The 19,513-nt window shown below is 41.7% G+C and overlaps 1 protein-coding gene across 1 annotated transcript in view; it reads right to left on the bottom strand.

Annotated features, from left to right (window-relative positions):
* fhdc1 (FH2 domain containing 1) overlaps positions 1–15,484 on the bottom strand; it is a gene marked incomplete at both ends in the record, with an annotated part of 32,314 nt that extends 16,830 nt beyond the window's left edge. The window contains 5 exons of the mRNA XM_084155647.1: positions 2,045–2,145; positions 2,818–2,903; positions 4,323–4,425; positions 8,355–8,416; positions 14,978–15,484. Of these exons, the coding sequence (XP_084011773.1) occupies positions 2,045–2,145; positions 2,818–2,903; positions 4,323–4,425; positions 8,355–8,416; positions 14,978–15,484 (859 nt within the window). The remainder of the gene's footprint in view (positions 1–2,044; positions 2,146–2,817; positions 2,904–4,322; positions 4,426–8,354; positions 8,417–14,977) is intronic.
* Positions 15,485–19,513: the final 4,029 nt, after the last annotated feature.

The raw sequence follows: 19,513 nt of genomic DNA, 5'->3' as shown, positions 1-19,513 counted from the left end.
TTTGGAGGAAGAAGATGGATGAGTACAACCCCAAGAACACCGTGAAGCATGGAGGTGGAAACATCATTCTTTGGGGATGCTTTTCTGCAAAGGGGACAGGACGACTGCACCGTATTGAGGGGAGGATGGATGGGCTCATGTATCGCGAGATCTTGGCCAACAACCTCCTTCCCTCAGTAAGAGCATTGAAGATGGGTCGTGGCTGGGTCTTCCAGCATGACAACGACCCGAAACACACAGCCAGGGCAACTAAGGAGTGGCTCCGTAAGAAGCATCTCAAGGTCCTGGAGTGGCCTAGCCAGTCTCCAGACCTGAACCCAATAGAAAATCTTTGGAGGGAGCTGAAAGTCCGTATTGCCCAGCGACAGCCCCAAAACCTGAAGGATCTGGAGAAGGTCTGTATGGAGGAGTGGACCAAAATCCTTGCTGCAGTGTGTGCAAACCTGGTCAAGACCTACAGGAAACGTATGATCTCTGTAATTGCAAACAAAGGTTTCTGTACCAAATATTAAGTTCTGCTTTTCTGATGTATCAAATACTTATGTCATGCAATAAAATGCTAATTAATTACTTAAAAATCATACAATGTGATTTTCTGGATTTTTGTTTTAGATTCCGTCTCTCACAGTTGAAGTGTACCTATGATAAAAATTACAGACCTCTACATGTTTTGTAAGTAGGAAAACCTGCAAAATCGGCAGTGTATCAAATACTTGTTCTCCCCACTGTATCTTTCTATCTCTGTATGTACATGTCTCTTCATTGCATGAACCCCAATCTCTGTCATTAACCTGAAAACCTTTGGGACCAAAATTATTTTTCAATCATTTAGTTCTGAACAGAACAATTTTTTTTTGTTCCATTCCACTGTTCTGACCAGAAAAGTTCTGAACCGGTTAGAACCAAAAAAAAGTACTGGTTTATATTGTTTCTTTCTGTTCCTTTTTAAACCTCTCAAATATATATATATTTTTTACATTTAGCTCAACACTAAATTACTTCACCAATCAGTGCGGATAGAGCAACTTGCTGTGGAGCAGGTAAGCAATTTAATCAGTATAGGAAAGTCGTTAAGAGCAAATTGTATTTTGCCGTACCTGCATGGTTTAATCATAATGAAAGACAAACATACACACTGTGCTGCCAAGTCATAGTGCAGGGCACGAGATGCAACTGACATTTTGAGGGTGAGAAAAGAGCGAGAGAGGATGGCGGAAGCTTGCATTGAAGCGCTGGGCATCTTGTTATGTTACACATTATTTCAATTAGGCCCACATAATTATACCTACGGAGGAGCGGCTTCTATGGAGGAACTTTGAATGTCTTTGTACTTCCGAGTTGGTTTCACGTTGGACCAGAGAAAACGTTAGCTAGAATTAAAAACACATCTTAACTTTTGTAGCTAATCAATCCAATGTGAAACGATAACTTTAGTATCTTAACTAGCATTGAAAAAGCCAATCCATTCTTCTCTAATTAAACATCTCTCCCTAACTTCTGAATTACGCTTGTAACTTCGTCAATAGACTACAGTAACCTATGCTTCAGAGGGGAGGGGCAGGTAGCCTACACACACGCACACCCACTGGCAAAGATTTCCAGTTGGTAGGCAGAAGCCGGAATACGTTTCTGAGTGACAGAGTGATGAGGGCTTTGCATAGGCGCTTTGTTGCGATTTTTGTCGGACTGGAAGAAAATGCCCTGAACATAATGTTATTAACCGGTTCCCATGCTTTTAAAATAACAGTTCTGTACCGGAACAGTATAGATCACTTTTGTTTCGGTTTGGGTTCTGTTCCTCAAATAATTGTGATATTTTCCGGTTTTCGGTTCTATTCCCTGAACCGGTTCCAAACCTTACCTGCATCTATCACTCATCTACTTTATATCTCTGTCCGAATACAGCGGCAGCTCAGATGACAGGCACGCACCGCACACACACACCGGGTCCTTGTCACACCTCAGCGCTGCGACTCTGATATCTGGGTCACCAGCCGATGGTGTGTGGCAGCGCCAGCGGGCGGTTATGTGTCATCATCATTACCTTTGGTGGCCACGCGAATGACATCGATCTCATGGCTCATCATGGCGCAGGACGGAAAGAACTCCTCGCGCAGGACCATGGCCTCGATGCGCACCTCAAATCTGGCAGGGGTGACAGAGAACAGGGGGTGTCAGATTCACTGGCACAGGGAACAGAATAGTACAGTTCGCTATACAACTCCAGGCACTCGGTCTCGAGGGCCAGAGCACTGCTGTTTTTCATTCTTTAATCAGGTACTGATTTACACTTGGCCTTGATCAATTAACTACCAGGGTGAAAAGAAAACCAGCAGAAGCTCAGCCCTCGAAGGGCAGTAGAATAGACCTGAGGCACAGTATCATTTACTGCACACCTGTTTATTTAAATGAAATAAGTACTCAGTCAATTTCTCAAACTTGCACAATTTTGCTATAGCATATAACCATTCATTTTCCTTTTGAGCAAATAAAATTTCAGAATGAACAGTTGTGGTAGGTAGACTCATGGAGTTATGCTTAAAATGGCTGATTTGATTGATAAGTGAATCAAGATTTGATTGATTCATGCAGTAACAGGGACGGACAGGGTCCCATGTTTTTCCTCAAGGCCCCCCACAACGGCCCATTTATTTTGTTGAGGCCCTCTTTATTAGGCAAATATTGATTGTTCTGCACAACAACAACAACAAAAAGATTTAGACCGGCCCTCATTAGGCTAAAGATGGACCAGCATTTGTCCAAACTGCCCTATTGCCAATACGTTTTTGTGCTGTAATACCAATGCGTGCAGCTTACCGAGGCACCTGGATCAACAGGTACATGAAGGAGTCTGCCAGAGTCAGTTTGCTGTAGTCCCCTTTGAACGCCCTCAGTTTCTTTACCTGTGGATATGAAAATAAATATACAAACATGTTCCTGTGTGGCTCAGTTGGTAGAGCATGGTGCTTGCAAACTCGGGATCATGAGTTCGATTCCCACTGGGGCCACCCATATGAAAATGTATGCACACATGACTGATTGTCACTTTTAATGAAAGCGTCTGCTAAATGGCATAAAAATTATATTGTGCTCCAATATGTGCAATCCATAAGAACCCAACCTCAACAACACAAATGTACCTAAAAAATTTGATGATGTACACAGTAATTTATAAAATGTCTGTCATTAAATCATTGAATTATTGTGCTCCATCCATTTCAGAATGATTTACAGGTATTTCTATCATAGATATAGAGGAAACCTATGCTAGCTGGGTTGTGCTAGTATCCTATTCAAAAACTGTGGTGCATTGCTTAGCTAGTACATTGTGTTCTCTCTCCCTTTCTCTGTCATTTACTCTCCCCCTCTCTCTATCTTTCTTTCACTCTTTCTCCCTCACACACACACACATACACTACCAGTCAAAAGTTTGGACACGCCAACTCATTAAAGGGTTTTTCTTTATTTTTTTTTACAGTTTTTTACATTGTAGAATAATAGTGAAGACATCAAAACTATGAAATAACACATGGAATCATGTACTAACCAAAAGGGTGTTAAATAAATAAAGGTAGTCACCTGGAATGCATTTCAATTAACAGGTGTACCTTCTTAAAAGTTAATTTGTGGAATTGATTTCCTTCTTAATGTGTTTGAGCCAATCAGTTGTGTTGTGACAAGGTAGGGGGGGGTATACAGAAGATAGCCTTATTTGGTAAAAGACCAAGTCCATATTATGGCAATTACAGCTCAAATAAGTAAAGAGAAACGACAGCCCATCATTACTTTAAGACATGAAGGTCAGTCAAAACGGAAAATGTCAAGAACTTTGAACGTTTCTTCAAGTGCAGTCGCAAAAACCATCAAGCGCTACGATGAAACTGGCTCTCATGAGGACTGCCACAGCAAAGGAAGACCCAGAGTTACCTCTGCAGCAGAAGATAAGTTCATTAGAGTTAACTGCACCTCAGATTGCAGCCTAAATAAATGCTTCACAGTGTTCAAGTAACAGACACATCTCAACGAGCAATGGACATTAGACCGGTGGAAATGTATCCTTTGGTCTGGAGTCCAAATTTGAGATTTTTGGTTCCAACCACTGTGTCTTTGTGAGACGCGGTGTGGGTGAACGGATAATCTCGGCATGTGTCATTCCCACTGTAAACCATGGAGGAGGAGGTGTTATGGTGTGGGGGTGCTTTGCTGGTGAAACTGTCTGTGACAAACTTTTGACTGGTACTGTACATACCACACACACCCACACCCACACCCACACACACACACACACACACACACACACACACACACACACATACACACACCTCTTCAGACTCAGGCAGGAGTTTGAGCAGGTCTTTGAGGAGTTCAGCTCTGTACAGCTTGCCGTCTCCCTGGCGAATGTCCTCAACGATGGAGTGATTGGACCTGGATGAGATGGACACAGTGATAACCGTTATAGTGCATTATGATGCGGTTATAATGCATGGCAAGATTTGTGTAAGCATGTACAGTATGACCCCATTATAATATCTTATTATCATCTCATAAGGATCCTGACTGAATAAAAGCAATTTTTAGTCGGTTGACAATTTGCTGCGTAGTGACTTAACGTACTATAAGCTTTGTTATAAGAGGCTCTTACTCGCTCGCATTATACCCGTCAGTTAAAGAAACACAACATATTATACACCTTATAATAGAATAACCTAAAGGCTCATAATAAACAAGTTGTAAAGCCTTATACCCATTGGTTGAAATGGTACCGAGACAGTCAGCTCAGTTCATTGGTAAACAGCACAGGCTCTCACTCTCTGTCTGCACAGAGCAGTAAATTCAGCCATTCCTCACACAGGCACCCCGATGTGTGAGCCCGATGCCCAGGCCTGAGGTGGATCTATGAGCCATGGGACTGGAGAATCCATTAATTGAAAGGGGTTCGGGGAGATGCGGTGGGAGCCCGTGCAACTGCAACAACATGCCGCTAATTCAGTAAGAATGCATTCTGTGGAAATTGGGTTGTGTCATATCAAATCAGGGGGAATCACTTAAAATATGATATTCTCATTGGAGGTCAACTGAAAGGGGGAGAATGTATGTTTGAAATGTCTAGTTAGCCTAGTTAGCATTATAAACCTGCCTCTTTTCTGCATTCAAGATTCCCATCGACATGAATAATGAATAACATACTGTAAGTAGTTAGAGTTACTGTTGGCAACATGCTAGAGTAGAACGGCTGGAGGTGACGCTAGCCACATGCAACAAATTTGGCTGTGAGTGACAATATACTGTACTGCACTAGCGACTGTGTTACATAAACGAAAGTGTCCAAATCCAGTGTGGACGAGGCAGTGTTGATAGGTGCTCTTGTGATAAGAGTCAAATGCAATGGAAATATCAGGGGGAGCCATGCAAAACGTCCTATGAGATCAGCCCTCTGGCCCCGTGCACACTTATACAACTGATGTAAAATGCATTTGGCACAACCGTTGTGATACAAGGGAGAGTTTTTCAGAACAAAAATAATTACACAAGCATTGTGGAGACATCACACAATGGTTGCGTAAACATTTTTGTGCAAACTCTCCATTAGTATCACAAAAATATAAATATCAGTTGAATCACACCCATTGTGTCAAATGCGTTTTACATCAGTTGTACAAGCTGAGTGTATACAGCACATGCTCTGTGCTGGCCTGCAAATCCCGAGCTACAACTCTCTCCCAGTCTACCACCCCACAGCGAGTTAGCATTAGCCACTCCAGATTGCTTATGTAACACCAGACTGTACTTCTTCTGCAGGCCATCATGTCCCCACACCATACTTATTAACTGTGTGTCTGAGCTGAGGAGAGCACTGCCAGTCACACACACACTGAATAATACAGTATATGCCCAGTCAGGCTGGGTAAATAAATACTTTGATTAGAAAGTAAGGGTTTCTAGGGGTTTTTCATTAAAAGTACTGCTGGATAAAGCATGGAGATTATAGGGTGAGATGAGTCTAATCCTTATTTATACTTTACATATGTACGCAACTCAAGAACACAATTAACTATGCAAAATGGCGATCCTGTTTAGTTGCGTCAATTTACAAAATGGCGTTGCTGCATGTTTGCATATTTTTGCTATGAAAGAACGCAGGACATCCAATTTGTGTAGCTAAATCTTTATATGATTTGTGTACACGTAAGGTATAAATTAGGCCTAAAACACTTGAATAGGATAGAATCTATGTAAGTCGCTCTGGATAAGAGCGTCTGCTAAATGACTTAAATGTAAATGTAAATGTAAAGCTTGGAGCTTAGGGGCTTTCATACAAGGGACTCTGATCCCTATGTGAGTTTTCAAGTCTTAGACGAGTCAACATTACAAGTAACTTAATTACGATACCGCCATGCCCTTTGTGGTCAGCCCAGTTTTGACAAAGTTGAATACAGAATCGGGAACCTTCATCAACTGGCTTTTGTTGGCATTTAGGGAAATTGTAGCCTGCGAACACTGTTTCTGCATCCAACTGTGCAGCAGTGTTGCCTTGCCAAATAAGACAATGACAAGCATAAACAGATTGGCAAACAAGCTAGAATTTACCCAAAGGATTTCAATAGCATTTTGATTTAAACACTATACTGTCATGGCAGGTTATATTACAATAACGTATCTTCCTATATAGAGTAGTAGGTTTGATAATATTACTTAAGTGATCTGAGTTTGGATTAATTCAGAATTGTCTTGATCGGCTTCAGTCACTGAAATGCTGAGTCAGTGAGCACTTCAATCTGAGCGCATGGTAGGTCACCTTGGGAGTTGGGACCATTTAGCATTTGAGCTACGTTGTTTCGCAATGGAAAAGTCAGACAGATAAAATAAGGGCTAAAGCTGTGTCTGATTACTCTGGTGACCAGTGGGAACTGAGCTGGACTGTCCACTAAGCACCTGGTTGCTATGGAGACTGGTACAGAGAAACAGATGAATGACGCAAATATCCACACACGATTGCGCGGGAGCATGCATGCACACGCACACCTGCACAGGGATAGACACAAAAACACACACACACATAAACATCTGCACAAACACGCATGCACATACAAACACAGGACACGTGTTCGGTACACACAAATAAAGGTCACTCATAGGTCATGCTGTGAACAACAGTTGCAACAGGCACAGACAGTACATACTAGTTGTACTGTAATTGGCCTCGCCCCACTATTGAAATACCCTAACCCAGTGGTTCTCAATCCTGGTCCTAGGGACCCAAAGGGGTACACATTTTTGTTTTTGCCGTAGCAAAATCAACTCATCATCAAGCTTTGATGATTTGAATCAGGTTTGTAGTGCTGAGGAAAAAACAAAAATGTGCACCCCTTTGGGTCCTCAGGACCAGGATTGAGAACCATTGCCCTAACCCATTGACAACTATACAGGGGCGACAGGTAGCCTAGCAGTTAGAGCGTTGGGCCAGTTATCAAAAGGTCGCTGGTTTGAATCCCCAAGCTGACTAGGTGAAACATCTGCTGATGTGCCCTTGAGCAAGGCACATAATATGTAAATAGGTTAAGAACTTTTGTGAAAGAGCACAGTTTGAAAGATATGGCATATAAAAGCAAACCAGATGGACATCATGAAAATGATCAGAGAGGTTGAGGGTAGAGGAAGTTCAGGAGTAAAAATAAACCAAATAGATCTATTGTAAAATTGACTGTGTCCATAAAATGTATATAGTATGTATAAGTTGGAAGTAGAGGCCTAAGCGTTGTTGTTCACTAGTTTACTCCAATTAGGGAGGGGTGGTAGGGTTAGAAAGTAATAAAGAAAATATATTTAAAAAAAGGATATGTATATATATGTATGTATATGTATTTATATGTGTATGTATGTATGTATGTATGTATGTATGTATGTATGTATGTATGTATGCGTATGTATTTATTTGTATATATATATTTATATATATTTGCAAAATATATATGGGGGATTGGAAGTGATGCAGACAATTACGTTGATGGAAGTTACAATCTATCTGCAATATTAAAGCTTATCTACCCCCTAAAAAAATAGAAATAAAATAAAAATACACTTAACCCTAATTGCTCCTGTAAATCGCTCTGGATAAGAGTGTCTGCTAAATGACTAAAATGTAAATACAGAAAAAGCCTCACACCCAGACATCTATGCACACGTGACATTATACCCAAGTGGTCAGCCTAGCGTTACGGACTAAGGACGCCGCCACTTAAAACCAGTTACACAATGGCGTCATGTTTCTCTCCCTCAGGCCGATCGGTGGAATTTTATCCACGCTTTATGTAAACTAATCTAACAGAACTGGAGGAAGGAGGAGGAAGACATACTTCTTGAACTGCTTGAGGAAAATGCCCACGTTCATGCCCCGCTTGGAGTCCAGAATGCTGATCTGAGAACAGTAGAAAGAGAGGAACACGATTCAGTACAGGAGGATACATGTGGGAATGATGGTGATGCTAGATTAGGGTTGCAAAGCTACCGGTAATTTACCAAAGTTACCAGGATCTTCAGTAATTTTGGTAAATAACAGGTAATATATGGCAATCTTCCTAGATATTGCTGCACTGTCGGAACTAGAAGCACAAGCATTTTGCTACACTCGCAATAACATCAGCTAACCATGTGTATGTGACCAATACATTTGATTTGATTTGAATCTACACTGAGTATACAAAACATTAAGAACACCTGCTCTTTCCATGACATACACTGACCAGGTGAATCCAGGTGAAAGCTATGATCCCTTATTGATGTCACTTGTTAAATCAGTGTAGATGAAGGGAAGGAGACAAGTTAAAGAAGGATTTTTAAGCCTTGAGACAATTGAGACATGGATTTTGTATGTGTGCCTGTAGGAGGGTGAATGGGCAAGACACAAAATGTAAGTGCCTTTGAACGTGGTATGGTATATAACTTTTGAAAACTGTATTCATGTATAGTATTATTTTTTGTATATCTGTGTCCATATTGTCCATGAGTTTCAAGTGGATAGACCATATGGATAAAGAGAAAATAGCCTAATTAATGAAAAAATAAACAGCTAATCAACAATGGTAATCCCAGCCTGGGATAACTATAGTTTTAAATATAGTTAAAACTATGGGGGTGACTAAGGCTTTGGAGGTGACTAAGGCTATTTGAATACAGATTCCAAAAAATGACTACTTTTTAAAAATAGTTGATTACAGATCTGAGAAAGCAACTACTTTTTTTAAATATTTGAATACAGATCTCAGGAAGTGACTATTTTTCAGAAACTATTGGATTGGCTGCCTTCAACTAATGGCAGGGTTGGAACTGCATATTGAAGATAGAAAATAGAACGAATAGAACATAATTTCCTATACTATTCCAATCTTTCTGAGTCATATTTGATCTACACAATACATTTCTATCTGAACATTCTGTAAATGTCCATTCTCCTGAATGTCCATTGCCTCAGGTGTAAATAATCAAGTCAAACAAAAACCAAATATATTTTGTACAGGTAAGTATGACTCTTTCAACATTTGTATTTATTAGGGATCCCCATTAGCTGCTGCCAAGGCAGCAGCTACTCTTCCAACATGCCACGGAAAAGGTTTGAAAGCTGCAACTCTTCCAACTACTCTTCCAACATGCCACTGAAAAGGTTGAAAGCTGCAATTAATTGGTTGATGATACCTGAAAATACTGCAGAGAAATTAAAAGGCATTTGCAAACATTGCAAACAGCAATTTGGATGGTTAGCAAAAACAACTTCGAAACTCTTTGTCCATCTGAGTGGAAGTGTTCTTGTTTCAAACATACTATACCAGGGTTCCCCAATTACATTCAGCCGTGGGACGATTTTTCCTTGAGCGGGTGGTCGAGGGACTGGAACATAATTATACATAATTTGTACATTGCACATTTTGACTGCATGAATCCCAAACTGATGTAGTATTTGACAAAAACAGAATCATTTCAAACCTTGATTACATTGAGATACGATCACATATGCCTCACTATTTATGCGTGGAAATACTTGGGAACAGATTTCCTAAATTAAAATCACATTGAGCTGATTTCCAGGTGATTTTACAGTATTTTATGTCCACCCACCCCTTATTGCGGAACTCTGCACTATACCATCTCTAAAGGGCTAGTTTAGAATACAAAAAAACATGATTTCCCATTTACCTTGGCTGTAGTCGATTCAAGACGGCAGTTTTCGGATATTTTATTTCCTTGGACACTTAATAGCCATATTTTGTTACTTTTAGCATTCTCAGTTACACTTAACATTAAACTGTTCTTGTGCCTGTGTAATAAAACTGTAATTACCTTTGGAGAAACATTTTATTAGCATGTTACTTAATACTTTGGTAATTGCATTTTAATTGCATAGCAATGGGGTGAGAGTTTTTGTAACTACTACAAGAGGAATAGTCACTGTTCCTTATTCCACTTATAACGCGATTTACAAAGTCCTATTTAACAATGTTGCTGTTGTAATAATCACAAAGTTACTACACTTGATGTAACATGTTACTGTATTATCTTATGTCACTCATTATGAAAATATATTTGTTAGTCATTTTGAAGCTGCAAAAGTGGTATACTCTAATGTTGAGGTGATTCCATGTCCCTCGTATTTAATTATAGGGTATAGGCTATGTTAGGATTCATATCTGAGAGCCCTTCAAACCATGTGCTAATGATAATATATTTAGACTAATTTAACTAACTGTTGTAGTTTTTGGTTCTTCATCAAATATTTGACAGCCATCAAAGAAATATATATTTTTCGTTTTTCAAATAACTTGCATATATTGAAATACCTTCAAATATTATCTGGTTTTCTGAGAGGTATTCAAAATACTTTCAAATATCAGTCAAAGCTATTCGCTGCTCTGGCACCCCAATGGTGGAACAAGCTCCCCCACGACGCCAGGACAGCGGAGTCACTGACCACCTTCCGGAGACACTTGAAACCCTACCTCTTTAAGGAATACCTGGAATAGTATAAAGTAATCCTTCTACCCCCCCCCCCCCCCATAAAACAAATACAAAAATAAGTTGAATGCACCAATTTGTAAGTCGCTCTGGATAAGAGTGTCTGCTAAATGATGTAAATGTAAATGTAAATGTAAATATGATTTGTTTTTCTGAGGCCTGTATTTGAATATCAAAGAGAATAGTTGCCTTTTAGTTGAAACTCTATAAGAGCTATATTCAAGCATTTTAACATCTGCTAAATACGTGTATGTGACCAATAACATTTGATTTGATTTGATTTGATTTGACTATCTCAAGTATTTGAAAAGTTGGTATTTTCAAATAAACTACAAAATACAACAATTTTTGGCCCAAATCTGAACTCTTCCAACATGTTTCACAATTGCTACCAGTTTGGCCCAAAACATGTACAACAAAGATATATTGACATAGTAAAATAAATAAAAGTGTGTAAGTGTTGAAACCCTCATCTTAAACACCAATGGTGTTCACTAAGTTGATGGTTTATTTTTAAGATAATGTTTTACAGCTTTGTTCCGATATCCTAACCTTCTCCAGAAGTGGGCACTCGTTCACTCCCCCTCATGTATTTAAAAGTATTGGATTACTACATACATGGCTGAAGTGAGAGTCTGAAATGATTGGTGGCCGTCTGCACTCTTTAAAGTTGCTTTATATCAAATAGTTTGTGTCTGTTATAGGAGCATAGGTTTCAAAATAAGAATAGTAGGAGAGATGGCAACCCGCACTGTCACGTATACTCCCTCTCCGGCATTCGAGGTCACCGGTCCTGGGATTCATCATGACGCACACCTGCACGTCATCATCAAGCACACCTGGACTCAATCACCTTCCTGATTACCTCCTCTATATATGTCACTCCCTTTGGTTCCTTCCTGAGGCGTTATTGATTCTGTTCCTGTGTTGCATGTTTGTACACTATTTCCTGTTTTGTTCCATTTATTATTAAATTCACTCCCTGTACTTGCTTCCCGACTCCCAGCGTACACGTTACACGCACACTGTCGAAAAAGTGGACAAATCCAAAACTGAGGCTTTACTGAAAAAATTTAGATGATTTATTGGGACATCATGATGCCCAAGAAGTGCATTGTGCATTAAAATAAATAAATTAAAGGTGAAAAACTAATCAAAAGTTTTGTCATCAAGCCATCATCCCCATTTACACTAGCCTATGGCAAAGGGATTGTATTAAGAGCAAAATAGGGCAGACTTCCTTTTACAATGACTTGGTAAAATCAGTGTGCATTTGAAAATATCTGTTTTCTTCAAACTATTGTCAACTTTGATGGGTTTTAAGAAATTTGGCAACATTGAGGTTTGGTTACATACTGGTGGCACAGACGGGGACATAGATGCCAGCCAGAAGAACTCTGATGCATGTTTTTACTGTACACCTGCCCAGGGCCTGCTGATGAAAATTTGCTGTATAATGGTGCCACAATGAGCTCGTACAATGCATCAGAATGCAGTCTCAGTGATTTGTTTAAATTGTACATGGTCCCTGACAAATGAACTGCATAAAACAATAAAATATGTAATAAAAATACCTTCATAATGCCTATGACTTCCAGTTATTGCGCTAATGCAATAACTGGTTCACGGAACTACCTTTAAGTTCCTTCATACTGGACGCAGAGACATCAAAATGGTATCCACGAGTTCATCTGACTCTGGGGAAGTACATGTATATAATGGGCTTAATTTCCGAAATCCCGAAGTATCCCTTTAAGGTACAGCACCACAAATCCTGGAAGTCTTCTTGGTAAGCAACTCCAGTGTAGATTTGGTCTTGTGTTTTAGGTTATTGTCCTGCTGAAAGGTAAATTCATTTCCCACTGTCTGATGGAAAGCAGACTGAACTAGGTTTTCCTCTAGGTTTTCTGTTTCTTTTTTATCCTGATAAACTCCCCAGTCCTTAACAATTACAAGCATACCCATAACATGATGCAGTCACCACTATGCTTGAAAATAATGGAGAGTGGTCCTCAGTAATGTGTTGTATTGGATTTGCCCCAAACATAACACTTGGTATTCAGGACAAAAAGTTAATTGCTTTGCCACATTTTTTGCAGTATTACTTTAGTGCCTTGTTACAAACAGGATGCATATTTTTGAATATGTTTTATTATGTACAGGTTTCCTTCTTTTCACTCTGTCAATTAGGTTAGTTTTTAAATCAATCCACGATTGTGCACCCCAATACATGTCAGACATGCTTTTAAGTTGTGTACCCAGTAGGTCCCTCAGGTTCTCTGGCACTGGCCTTTTAACTATCCCAAAGCCTAGGAACAAGAGGCATGAAGATGCAGTCTTTAGTTGTTATGCCCCCAACCTCTGGAATAGCCTGCCAGAGAACCTGAGGGGGGCCGAAATTGTGGACATATTTAAAAGAGATCTTAAAACATATTTTTGTAGCTTTTCTTTTCCTTAGGGTGCTTTTTAGTTGTTCAGTATGTGTCATTCTTTTGTTCTTTATTCGTTTTTTCCTGTATAGCACATTGCGTTGCATTCCATGTCTGAAATGTGCTGTATAAATAAAGGTTGATTTGATTTGATTTGATTTAGTATTGTGGAGTAACTGCAATGTTGTTGATCCATCCTCAGTTTTCTTCTATCACAGCCATTCAACTCTGTAACTGTTTTAAAGTCACCATTGGCCTCGTGGTGAAATCCCTGAGCGGTTTCCTTCCTCTCCGGCAACTGAGTCAGGAAGGACGCCTGTATCTTTGTAGTGACTGGGTGTATTGATACACCATCCAAAGAGTAATTAATAACTTCACCATGCTCAAAAGGATATTCAATGTCTGCTTTTTAAAATGTTTACCTATCTACCAATAGGTGCCCTTCTTTGCGAGGCATTGGAAACACTCCATGGTCTTTGTGGTTGAATCTGCGTTTGAAATTCACTGCTTGACTGAGGGAACTTACAGATAATTATGTATGGGGTACAGAGATGAGGTAGTCATTCAAAAATCATGTTAAACACTATTATTGCACACAGAGTCCATGCAACTTATTATGTGACTTGTTAAGCACATTTCTACTCCTGAACTTATTTTGCCATAACAAAGGGGTTGAATACTTATTGACTGAAGACATTTCAGCTTTTCATTTATAATTAATTTGTAAACATTTCTAAAAACATAATTCCACTTTGACATTATGGGGTATTGTGTGTAGGCCAGTGACAATCTCAATTAAATCAATTTTAAATTCAGGCTGTAACACAACAAAATGTGGAAAAGGTCAAGGGGTGTGAATACTTTCTGAAGGCACTGTATGTCCTACGTACACTCAAAGGGCTCTCAGGAGTAGTGCGTAGCATGTTGCTATATTTGGAGTCCCTTGAGGAATAGGATTTGTGAAATAACAGCCAGTATTCCCTCCAGGTTGCTCAGACTGTCAAACTGTGACATTAGCTTCACTAAGCCTCACGTGGGTATAGCTTTACAGTTTGTTCAAAGCCTTTTTCAGGGGTATACAATGATTTACACTACACTCGCCATCGACGCGCGTTTCCTGTTTCGAGATATGCATGCCGTACAATTGGCTTTTGTATCGGTTAGTATTATTTCCATCCCTCGAGACAAAGCTGATTGTGCTATGCTGTGAAGTGGTTCTGTAAGCTTGTTTTCTGTGATAAGTACAGTGACTTCCAAGAATAACCTTTGAGTTCAGGTTCAGGTACAGTACATAGTGTCTTGTTGTTGTCAATTTCTGTTTTGTTGTATTGTTTTTACTAGAGTAAACTGACATACCAACCAGTCAATCTTAGTCATGTTAGCGCAACCCCAAAACTCATTGTTAAGCACATTATACTGCTAACGTCTTTTTCTAGTGAAGTGGACCTACCAACACTCTTACGTCCCGTAATTCCACCAGTAAAACATAAACAGGTCAGAGCTTATCCCCATCCATCATTCACAATCCACCCAGTCAGACTCACCTCGTCCTTGTTCTCCTTGAAGGACCTGGACCGGGTGATGCGGGCTGAGGAGGATCCGCCGGTGGCAGGCACACCTCCCTGGCCCTGCACTTCCTCCTGCTGGCCGAACAGCTCCTCCACGGAGCGCACGTCGATTTGGTACTGCTGCTGGCAGCGCACCGCCATGGTCCAGATGTTGGGCTGGCCCCGCACCTTCTCCTCCGGGATGGGCTTCCAGAAAAAGCTCCGCACCCGCCGCTTCTTCCGCACACCGTGGCTGGAGAGGGAGGTTGGTGGTGGGGGAGGAGGGGCGTTTGGGGGCAGGGGTGGTGGTGGCGGTGGGGCGTAGTGGTGGGGTAGTGTGGTGGGGTGCAGGGGGGGTTCATTGAGGAAGGGAGAGGGGAGAGTGGAAGGGGAGGGGGTGTGGCCCGACATTGGGGAGAGGTCGGAGGTGGTGCTGGCGGTGGTGGCAGCGCTGCTGCAGCTCTCTGTCTCATTGGTCGGCGACGGGCTGCTCATAACACGCATCACACTAGCGCCACTGGGGCGGGGCCTATTCCTGAGAGGCCAGTGCGTCAGATTGAAGTAGCCCAATCAACTAACGACCTTTCACGCAACTTAAACTGAAGTTATTCAGGTATGTCGAAGAAATTATAAACTGTCTGTGGTTTTAAAAACGAATAAAATCACGGGTCAAGGGTTAAATGCCAAAATAGCTAGAGCACAACAGCCTTTCCCTGAGGCAAATGAGATGATGTTGCTGTCCGTATGTCCAGTCACGGCGAGGTTAGCATGCCCTCTGATTCCGTCTGTCTCCATCTTGCAGTCTGTATACCATCACTCCAAACTGGGCCTTGGTAGGGTTCTGGAGCGTTCTGTGGAGGTCGTCGTTGGGGGAACCGCCATGGAGCTATAGGGAGGTACAAAAACAACATAAGACAGGATTATTGGGGGGCAGTCACGCGTGTCGTCCCCAGGACAATCTAAATTAGGCGAAATTTAGGGGTGCGACACATCAAAAGAGAGAAGGGGGAACCCCCCAGTTGAGGGGAAACCACAACAGGGATATGACAGACTCCATTGTTCTTTTGAAGTCATTGAAGTCAACCTGTTGGGTGTAAAATGTCCGGTGACACTAGTCTACACATACTTACGTCCGTGGTTACTAGAATGTTTTCCAAAGCACAAGTGCAGATAACATGGATTTGTCAGGACCGTATTTAGTTTTCCACAGGTTAGCGAACATGCCATTTCTTTACACTTATAGTTTTAGAGTATAAAACCATTGAATTGGATTGCTTTTCATTTGTACTAAAGTTTCCAGTGGAAGTTTTCTCATGTAGGAATTAAATATCCTAGATTGGATGATAGGTTGTTCTACTGACCTACCTTTATCACTGGGAGTGGACTCACCAATCTACTGCATGAGTGACATCATCTTAGACCTTTGCATGAAATGAGTAATACTCCATCGACGTTCGCATAATAACCCACATTTCAACATGCAAAGCACCTGATATCACAAAGACAGCTGTTGCCAGAGGAGCAGCACAAAACATAAAGGGCAAATTTGAGAGAAAAGTAGCTCAAACCAAAACAAACCACCTTCAGGGACCTTAGTTTCTACCAAACCTGAATATGATGAATTATTCCTGAAAGGAAGCAACTGAACCAGTCCTGGCACCATGATCATATTTCATGCAATGCCTGATTGCTTAAATGTTGTTTTGTGGTTCATGCCTAAATCATCTTAAAGTTACTTTATTGAGCTACACAGTCAATTTCAATTCAGGATGATTTGTACATTAAATGCAAAGCATGTTAATATCAGGGATATTGACTTGCACTGGTCTTTGGAGAAAAATGCTAAATAGTTTGGAGAAATGGCAAGGTAAACTAAACCAAAGCATGGATTGCTGTGTTTTCTGCTTACAGGGTAAGGAAACCAATATATCATTTTGTAATTTGGGTGAGCCACCTCTTTAAGGTCCACTTTAACAATACCTTCTGTTGTACAGTACTTCAGGTATTGTCTGATAATAATAATGATAGGAGTAGCCTCCAGGAATGCAGATAGCGGGACAGAAGAATCAATCACATTTCTCTCATCCTAATCCCTTTGTCTGTTTGATAAAAGACCACGACCATAAGGAAGGTTTTCAAATCAATGCCCATAGTTCTGTGATGGTGACTAACTCTCTTTCAGAACAACAAATCACTCACAACCTAAGCTGACATGGCCTTGGTCATGTGATAGCCACTCATGTCCAAACAAGGAAATGGATAGCTGACCTGACAAAACAAGGAACTGGATATGAGGCATAGTAATGGTACAGTGGAAACATCAGTAAAAGGGAAGAGGTGCTCCAGTCTGCCCCTAAGCACTGACTTAAGATCAGCTTTTCCTACTCCAACCCTAACATTAACCATTTGAGCCAAAACAAACTGACCCTGGGTCAGGGAGCTAACCCTTTAGTCTGTTTTAACCAAAGGCTTGCTGTTTCCTGGATCTTGCCGTGTCATGGCAACGGCACTACATCCGTTAGCACCCTGTCCACCGGATCCCAGGGGTCCTTTACTAATTCATATGGCTGACGTCACGGCCGGCCTCGTGTTGCCTGCTCGCAGTGCAACTTCAGCTGTCCTGTCCTTGGTCCCTGACCAGGCCGCCACGTCGCTCATGTCTTATTCATGGGGCCTGTGAGGAGCACTTGTCCCCATGGTGAGTCATCGTCTAAAAGGATGCTGCTAGATATGTGGTGATTAGGTTGGCTAAGCTAGGCTATTCTATGCTAAGAGATGCTATTGGGAAAAAAGGCAGTGGAAGGGAGGGGGTTAAAGCTGCTACAGCCGCCTCGTGTACACACACACACATGCTGGAGGGAATGGCGCTAGAGGGAATAGCGGCCGTTTTATGGGTTCCTGACCAATTGTGCTATTTTGTGTATTTTTTGGGGCATATCTTTTTTTGTACATAATGTTTCTGCAATTGTTTCCTACTTGGCATCCGACCGCAAGGCGCTAAAGAGGGTAGTGCGTATGGCCCAGTAGATCACTGGGGCCCGAGCTCCCTGCCATCCAGGACCTCTATACCAGGCGGTGTCAGAGGAAGAACCACAGCGCTCTGCGCAGGCCAGTCAAGTTCTTCCACACCGATCTTCTGGACATCAGAACAGCTATCACTAACCTCGATTTGGACGAGGACTTCTACTTCAACGAGTCGGAAGCAAAATATATATTGATTATGTCAGACCAGGCCCAAATCTCCAACACTCGAAGAAGGAGGGGACGACGCTGTAGAGGCCGCCGTGTGGGATACCGGACGAGACTACGATGGAGAGTGGATAAATCGCCTCAACCCTCCGTTCTATTGGCGAACATGCAATCACTGGAGAATAAACGGGATGAGCTGTAGAGTTTTGGACGACTGTGTGATCACACTCTCTGTAGCCGATGTGTGTAAGACCTTTAAACAAGTTAACGTTCACAAGGCCGCAGGGCCAGACAGATTTCCAGGACGCATACTCAGAGCAAGCGCTGACCAGCTGGCAAGTGTCTTCAATTACATTTTCAACTTCTACCTAAATGTTTCAAGCAGACCACCAAAGTCCCTGTGCCCAAGAACGCCAAGGTAACCTGTCTAAATGACTATCGCCCCGTAGCCCTCACATCTGTAGCCATGAAATGCTTTGAACGGCTGGTCATGGCTCACATCAACACCATCATCCCAGACACCCTGGACCCACTCCAATTCACATACTGCCCCAACAGATCCACAGATGACACAATCCCTATTACACTCCACACTGCCCTTTCCCACCTGAACAAAAGGAACATCTTCTTGAGAATGCTGTTCATTGACTACAGCTCAGCGTTCAAAGTCGTAGTGCCCTCCAAGCTCATCACTAAGTTAAGGACCCTGGGATTAAACACCTCCCTCTGCAACTGGATCCTGGTCTTCCTGACAGGCCACCCCCTTGTGGTTACGGTAGGCAACAACACATCCGTCACACTGACCCTCAACACGGGGGCCCCTCAGGGGTGCGTGCATAGTCCCTTCCTGTACTCCAATGGCGGCGAGTTTTACACCACTCCAGGTGCGCATGGTGATATTAGGCTTGTGTGCGGCTGCTCGGCCATGGAAACCCATTTCATGAAGCTCCCAACAAACAGTTATTGTACTGATGTTGCATCCAGAGGCAGTTTAGAACTCGGTAGTGAGTGTTGCAACCGAGGACAGATGATTTTTACGCGCTACGCTCTTCAGCACTCGGCGGTCCCGTTCTGTGAGCTTGTATGGCCTACCACTTCGCGGCTGGGCCGTTTTTTCTCCTAGACATTTCCACTTCACAATAACAGCACTTACAGTTGACCGGGGCAATTCTAGCAGGGCAGAAATTTGATGAACTGACTTGTTGGAAAGGTGGTATCCTATGACGGTGAAGTATTTTTATTTATTTTTATTTATTTATTTATTTTTAGTCATTTAGCAGACGCTCTTATCCAGAGCGACTTACAGGAGCAATTAGGGTTAAGTGCCTTGCTCAAGGGCACATC

The sequence above is a fragment of the Coregonus lavaretus genome, assembly GCF_964263955.1.
Source record: "Coregonus lavaretus genome assembly, chromosome: 38".
NCBI classification, from domain to species: Eukaryota; Metazoa; Chordata; class Actinopteri; order Salmoniformes; family Salmonidae; genus Coregonus; species Coregonus lavaretus.
Note: the sequence above shows the minus strand (reverse complement) of the source record. Positions and strands in the feature narration are given on the sequence as shown.